The sequence below is a fragment of the Limulus polyphemus genome, unplaced genomic scaffold (genome assembly GCF_000517525.1).
Source record: "Limulus polyphemus unplaced genomic scaffold, Limulus_polyphemus-2.1.2 Scaffold1092, whole genome shotgun sequence".
NCBI lineage: Eukaryota > Metazoa > Arthropoda > Merostomata > Xiphosura > Limulidae > Limulus > Limulus polyphemus.
In genome coordinates, this window is record NW_013666702.1 from 298,319 (window position 1) to 306,933 (window position 8,615).

General features: G+C 29.7%; 1 protein-coding gene across 1 annotated transcript in view; it reads right to left on the minus strand.

Annotated features, from left to right (window-relative positions):
- Positions 1 to 8,615, minus strand: part of LOC106462098 (myotubularin-related protein 13-like) — a 105,974-nt gene that overhangs the window by 72,548 nt on the left and 24,811 nt on the right. Inside the window, exons 3-5 of the mRNA XM_022389234.1 lie at positions 7,195 to 7,280; positions 2,718 to 2,984; positions 2,202 to 2,304 (exon numbers count right to left, since the gene is read on the minus strand). Of these exons, the coding sequence (XP_022244942.1) occupies positions 2,202 to 2,304; positions 2,718 to 2,984; positions 7,195 to 7,280 (456 nt within the window). The remainder of the gene's footprint in view (positions 1 to 2,201; positions 2,305 to 2,717; positions 2,985 to 7,194; positions 7,281 to 8,615) is intronic.

Below are 8,615 nucleotides of genomic sequence, written 5' to 3' on the forward strand. Positions count from 1 at the left end.
ACATAGGAAAGTACACAAATACCTTCAGAATTTCTGTTTAACAATTCAATGTTACTGAAGTTAAATACACAACACACACACACAAACCCAAAAAAAGTACATGAAGTCACCTTAACTTGTACATATATGAGGTATCTTGCACTTAAGACATGAAAAAATGAACAGTTTAAAACAGAATTAAAAGAAACAACACAAAGAGGTAAATGGATACCATTTAACTTATTCATGTTTGGCTTCTTTTTTGTTAATTTAAAATGGTTTTCTTTATTTTACATGATATGGTTAAATGTTTGTGATTTCAGTTTATCAAACAAATTTATGTTTCAAACCCAATTGAGTTATTAAGTTTATTTATACTTACCTTTGGAGTTTCACAACCATATACTGCCCATTGTGATACCTTATGATATAACAAGACTAATGGTATTTTCAACCTAACCAACTCCTTATGCAACACATTGGAATAAATGGTCAGGTCAGCAATCTTAAGGTTCAGATACAGCCATCCCTAATTTAGTACTGCTGGCTACACAGAGAACAACCACTCAGCAGCATCCATCACCTAGACAACTACTCTTAGCCAGTTAATGGGACTGACTCTTGCTATTATAATACCCCCATAGCTGAAAGTGTACAGCATGCAGCAATGCCATTATGTTTCATGAGAAAAGGCTACTCTGCCTGTGATAGTTAGCTTGCAAATAGCAGCACCAAAAGCACGTGACACAAGAATGTGTCTTTTGAGGTTGTTTAAAGGGCATGCTCTCCCAGAAAATACTTTAATTCTGTTGTTAAAGTGGGCAGGAAAACTGACCAATGTAATAAACGATTTCTTCTTAAATCTAATGCCTATAACAGGCTTGGTTATGATTTTCTTGGGGAAAAACAGAAAAATTCATGGAATATGCATACACCTACATTCATTAAATAGTAAATGATAAAGAAACATGACAAACAGCTAATTTTATCAGCATCTAAAATACAAAGCTGAAATTTCCTGTGCTATCAAACACTGTAGCCTCAACTCAGATGGCCAGTTATGGTACAATAATTTTTCAATGTAATTTAGAGTTAGGCTTAATCAATAAATGTAAGTCAGTTTGATAACTATAAATGTAAAATTTATTATCATAAATCTGGAAACACCCCTAATTATTCAAATCACAAATATATAAATTCATCTTCAATATGATATTAAAATAATGTTAAGCTCACAAACATCTAACACTAGTTACTCAATACATTCCACTGCACTGTGAACACGCCTAACAGCCAGAGATTACTGTAGAGGAATGACATGAATTGGGGTCATAACAAGTCTGAGTTAACCCACACATTATAGCACACGACAGCTAATGAAATAATTATTAGGTTAAACACAATATGTAAATCATTTTTTAAACATTCATTTTTGAAGTGAAGCCCCATATTTTAAGACCTACAAGACTGGTTGAAGAATAATACACCATTATGCTGTTTTCTTCATATGCTCATATGAACAAGAGCTTTCAAAAAGGTACATCTTTGATGACAAATTGCAAACCACTGATCTCAGACAACAACTAGGAGATAGTAACAAATGGTTTAAAACACGTATTTGGCCAGTGGTTTTACAGATGTTCCCTTAAGAAGAAATTATTGTAAACATCTAGAATGCAAGTTTTTAAAAAGATAGGAATCAGTGTGCATTACATTAAAGATAAAATTTAATGGGAATAACAAAATTTAATGTTTTGGAGCAACACTGAATATATACCAATCATAGGCAAGACAGGTGGTAATTTATTGCAACCAAGCTGCCTTCCAAAGACATCACAGCATGTAATGGCATATTATATTTCAAACTTTGTATCTTCTGATATGTGGACTGGCTTGCTGACCACTAGGCCACAACTGGCTTAATGAGAATATTACCACAAAATGATAATCGTCTTCACATAACATATCACAATGTAATTTAAAACCTTTAAGACTGAAATTTTTCTTATTGTATTTCATTCCTTGTATTTTCCTTCTCTACACAACAAAAGTCATTTTTACATATATCCACACACTCACAATACAAGTTCACAGCAAGTTTTAAAATCAAACCATGTAACATAAAATTAAAACAGTATGAAAATATAAAGAAAATCAATATCCAGTTTTAAATATACGTGAAACCAACAAAAACATACATATCAGACTACTAGGCCACATACCTGGAGGAGGAACTTGAACACAACCTAATATATTTCCTATGAGAGTCTCTATCTGAACTGCCATGTTTTCTATGTACACACTGTAGATTATTCCCAGGCAATTCTGAAAAAATTATCAATATTTATAATTCAGCAATCTTATTCTATACCTGTGTTCTACAATATAATTCAGTAAATAGCAGACATGTTTCAAAAGTTTAATCAAACCATTAAAAACCTGAAAAACAAGCATCACGGAAACAAGTAAAGTACAGCTGATTTTTCAAAACCAAACAAGACAGAACTTTTACTACTTACTTGAAGAAGGATATTCATGGCCAAAATCTAATTTCTAAATCTATACCTATGCACACTTTAATAAACTCTTGTATGTGATGGCTTTATTCCTCTGAATGCAGGTGGTTAGCTTTGAATAATCATTCTTTGATATTTATTAAAAACAAATACCACATAGAAAGGTTGTATTATGTAACGAATATTTTATACTTAAAAGGAAAAAAATGGATTTGAACACACCTTGAAGGTAATAAAATAATCTAAGCTGGAGACAAGAACCAAACACTTTGGAGCATACATTATGGAATGATGTTGAACGCTTGAAGATTCTAAACTTTCTTCTTCGCCTTCTTCGTCTGGTGGCTTGCTGGGAGTTATGGCCACAGGTTCGTTGAAGGAGAGACATGCACAGTAATGACGGTTGGCATCGATGTCGGTTAAAACAGAAACAAAAAAGGTGGGTTGTTGGCGAGCAGTTGAGAGACTCCATCCTTGTGGCTGACAGAACTAAAGCAGATATATTAAATAATGACTTTTCTTAAATATTTAAATTACTCTTATACTTAAGAGAAATAAAGTATACAAGAAGAAACTAAAAATATCAAAATTAATTTTCAGCTGGCAAAAATAATCCTTTAAGTTACAGTCTTTTATAATGCAAATGAATAATTTATACAAGATTATCTGTACAATACCTTTCAAATTATACTATTTACCGAGAAATTTAATTTTAATCAAAAGCTAGACTGAAAGCTGCAAAGATGTGCTTTATACAGTAAAACATAATTAAATTTTTTACATTGCAGTGTTAATTGATAAATTGAATACAATACAAAATATAAACTGACCAACTTGTAAGAACAAAGCTGGTTTAATTTTTCTTGTTTAAACAATAAACAAATCCAATACATTAAAGTAAATTATTTCTGATAACTTTACAAAGTTCCCAAACAACTGTAAACTTGATTAAATCAATAAGATCAAAATAGTTAAAATAGGATAAAAATAACAAACAAATTCTAACATAATATTTAAAGTTCTATAGATGTCGATGGCAACATCATCAGTAATAACACATATACAGGTAAATCACTATAAATATAAGAAAATACCATGTGATGTAACAATGATATTGTAACAGAGGTCATCAAGGTGTCATTTAACAAAAGATTAGAACTGTTAAATCAATAGACCTTTTATTTTTCTAATATTCTCTCTTGATTTTCTACACACGACTTTAGTGTTACAAAAATCTGCAATGTTGACCTAACGTACTGATGTTCAAATACATGTGAAAAGGAACAAGTAAGTTCTTAACACAGCACTTGTTACTGGGTGAAATATGTCAATGTACCTTTTCTGGTCATTCTTCAGAAACAACTGCAAACTCTTTTGTTTTTGAACATACTAATAACATGCACATCCAAATATAAACTTCATTTTGAAAACAGAAACTAATAACCGTATGTAAACTTTATTGTGAAAACAGAAACTAGTAAACAAATATAAACTTCATTGCAAAAATATAAACTAATAACTAAAATCATTTCAAATGCTGTAAATACAAGCTTGTCTCCCAGCAGCAATTATCTTAATTGTAAACCTATTTATTGCTGTATTCCTGTTTTTCCATCAGTTCCAACACTTCTATCAAGAGGACTTGGGATAAGACTCCTAGCAAATTTTAAGATATTCCAAGCATTTAAGTTCATTATAGAACCATGACAAAATTATCCACATTGATTTCTAACAAATATTATATAACACTTACACTGGGATGTACTTACAGATTCCTCTCAGAATTGTCCATACTCTTAACATAAAGGAAACAGGTCTTGAATTAGGAGAACAGCAAAAGGTGCATGCTCATACTTCCTCAGACATGTTTCAAATATATTTTTCTAACATCAAAATCATTGGTAGGGAATCAAGAGAAGCTTGTAGATATATAAAAGAAGCTCAACTAGTTTTAGTGTTCAACTTTCTTATTAATCTACAATATGTTGCCCCCTCTAAATACATCACTCAACCATCACATGACTTTTACTTATGTTTATACACACTGAACAATTTATTGTTTCTGATGATGCTGGAGTTAATGTCAACAAACCGTACAGTAAACCCGCATTAAAAATGACACAAGCGTGCTGATGCACAATCTCCAAGAGACCAATGAAATAAAAGCCATGAGGCATAGGTGCATCTTCCTTCAGTATAGGTCACCATTAGTGCTATTCACACTAAATGAACTGGCATACATGGCTATTAATTAGCAGACAGATACCTTTTATACCACTCAGTTGTCAATCAGTAGGAAAAACTATGGAATTAAAATCAAATATGCAATGCAAATACATGTGTTGTGTTCTTATTGAAAATAAATTAAAGTTAAACATTTTTTTATCAAAACTAATTTTCACAAGTACTGTCTTAGTGGGAAAATTACATAAAAACATATACATTGTCATATATTTTGTAAAAAGTATAAAAAGTGTGCCAAAGTGACTTCTCAGTGTGAGGTCTTCATGCAAGTCCTATAATAAAAACTACAACTTATAATGATTAATTTTATCAATATTGTAAACTCTATCACTGCAATATTATACCTAGATATAAATAACATAGTACCCTTTGAATATACTTATGGAAACCTTATTACTTTTTTGATAATTAACTAATCTTTTACAATTATCTTACATTAATTCAATAAAAATTATACAAATATTTGTGTGAAATCATGAGAAGTTTACATTGAACAATAATTTAAAAATTAATATCTAAACATGTTAAAAAACAGAAAAAAAGTTACTAATTCTGACATAAACTACATACAGTATTTTTTATGGTGTTTACTGTAAAAATTTGATATATTAAGGATTCAGATAAAAAGATTAATAATATTTTCACAATATTAATAATGTCATTCAAATCTTCCGGATTTTATATTTAAAAACATTTTGAAAGTCAAAAATCTTTGGCAATTAAAATCTAAGTTACATTTCCCAGAATGCAAATATGCAACCGCTACTGCCTGAAAAGTTCTCAGTATTATACTTGCTGCACAAAGACTTAACATTCATTAATGCCAAGGGTTTATAGCAATTCCAATCAACAAGTTTGGACAAGCTTCTATAGTTTGTGACACTCTCTTAGTTTCTCTGAACTATTAACAAACAATGTTCACACAGTACGAATTACATCTAGATGGACATGATACTAAAATTATCCATAAAGACTGATCCATTCAAGGTACCTGTTAGACATTAGAATTTATGTCCCAATTACATGCACATGTAATTACATTTTATACATAGACAAGTGATGTTGACTGGTACTACCAGGTTTCAGTTACTTTATGGACAGCCTCCCTTTCTGTACATGAACACACACATGTTGATATAAATTTACAGTAATTATTTAAAGAAACAATATCATACAACAATTAAAACCAAGCAATTAACTCAATTAATCAATATAATCAATTACCTATGAACATTAATTAGTGTCACATTAAAATAATCAATTAATCAAAATTATGTTTAAATCAATTAATGTTATGAAAATAATCAACTAATCAAAATTATTGTTTCTAATTACTAGTGTTCTTGAATATTCCAACTATCCAAATCTCATGCAAGACTAAATGATTATAATGAATTAATAGCTGGAGAATCAAACAGCAAATTCCCCAAATAAGAGCTCTAGCAACAATGACTGCAATATGTTATTTTATTATGGATCCTGTAATTTATTGCCTTTTTGATGTAATTCATATGTATCCATGAATATTTCTATAATAGTATACTGTACCAGATGGTTACAAATGATACTCTTGAGTAAGTTAAAAAAAATACTATACTGAATTTTCTGAATTTTTTTTAATGTGTAGGAAAGAAAACAATGGCATGACAGCACAACAGTCAAATATGTCATTCATATTTACAGTGCAATAGGTAAGTTTTATTTTTACTAAAGTTAGAAATGGGCAATTAGTGGTATTTGCTAATTAATTAATTGATAGCCACATTAATCAATTTCACTTCATTAATGAATTAATACAATATTTCTTGAACTGTGATACGTATAAGCAAAAAAAATAAATGGTGGGGGGTGAGTGATGCCAGAAAGTTGCTTTTCCTTTAGTTTGCCTTTCAAGAAGAAAAAGAAAAAAGATGGGAGTGGGTGCTGCTAGACAGTTATCTTCTCTATAGTCAACAAGTGAGGAAGAAGAAAAAAAAATGTTGCCTAAGAAATTACAAAACTAAAAGTGGGCAGAGCTTTGTGTTCAACAAGAAGTAAACATAATAGCAATATTTTGGTTACTTGTATAGTTAAAATAATCAAAAATAATATTAATCAAAAACCAAAATTTTCTTGAGTTAATTATGTTTGTGAAAATTGGTTTAATCATAATTTTGATTAATTGACTGTTGGAATAAACAAAAAACAGTAGTAATCAGAAACACTATTTTCAATTACATGATTATTTTTATGATAATTGATTTAACTGTAATTTCAATTAATCAACTGTTGGAATAATTCAAAATAGTAATAATCAGAAATATTAATTTTGATTAATTGATTGGTTTACATGAACTAAACGATGTAATCACTGCTCATAAGTAATAATTTAAATTGCCCAGCTCTGTTTACGTCATTACACTGCTACGTACTTACATTTATAATATACTGTACTACACAAAAATAGAGAACTTACTAGTTCTATTCCATCTATAAACGGTGTGTCTTCCCAATCTTTCTCTGGAAACCGTTGAAGAATTTTTCCAAAACTAATACCACTTCCTGCAAGTCAGAAAGTCCAAATAAAATTGTTTACTATAACAAGTTATTATTCCATTAACAGCAGAGATATATAAACAAGAATAAGCTTATATTACACAAGCCTTAATCAATTTTGGTTTCTTTAAAGTAAAAAGCTTTTCTTGTAACTGCTCTTTTTTAGAATAACTGCATGTTGGAACATACATGTTTCATTTTTATATATTTTCAGCTTAAATACTGGTTTATGGCTCCTATTTAGGTTTGCCAACTCTTGAAAACTTTGAAGTAGAGCTTTATGTAAGAGACCATACATAATGGACATCACACAATTTAGTCCACTTTTTGACCATCCCCTTGTTACACTTGGTCACATAGATGGCCTCTAACCAACAGTTGGTAGTAAATTATAAACACATTTTATCTCTAAGTAGGACAGTTAGCAATCCTACTCCTATTCCAAAAAAATAATTCATTTAGCAAATTTATGACCGGCAACATTACTGCAATGTTTCATGTCTAACAGCTTAATCAAGAAATTAGAGAAAGTGAACAAAAAATGGTTTTAGAAAATACATGAAACAAAACTAATGGCTTACATGGATCTAATGTTTTCAATTTTAGTTTACATATTAAAAGTCTGTTTATAATGTATAATGGAATTTGAAATGTTTTCATGGTTCAAGCATACTAAGATGATTAAACACTTGTGTTCTTAGAAATTTTTCATTTGAAACTGGTAAATTTTGGCTTTGATGGAATAGCAAACAACTAACCAGTTAAAATGTAGCCATGGTATAAACTTACGTTGCACAGTGATAAGTCAGAAAGCTTATAATGCTAAAAACTACGTTTGATATCCATGGTGGGCATAGCACAGTTAAACAATTCAAGTCATTCAACTTGTATAAAACATTGTGATTCACTGTCATTGTAAGTACTTTCTAATAGCAACAGTTTCAAAACAGATATATATTACTAACAATTGCTTCAAAAGCTATAAACAGTGAGCACTTCCACCTTAAATTTATAAAGTAAAATATTTAAGTAATACATTAACTAGGCTAAATCCAAGCTTGAGGAATTACACAAATAATGAGGGTATATTGTTCATACACTTATCACAATGAAGATAAAATATATATAGTTTTTATATGTATTTTTCAATATGCATGAATTAGGTATTTTAAAATTCGTAATTCAGACACCCACAAATATCATTATATTTGATTATTTTCATTGTCTGTAACAATTTCATACATCTATGCATAAACAGCTAAGGATATGAAAAATATGTATGTATGCTAAAAAATAATATTATAATTACATAAATATTATTCATTATTTCAGGCAGATACT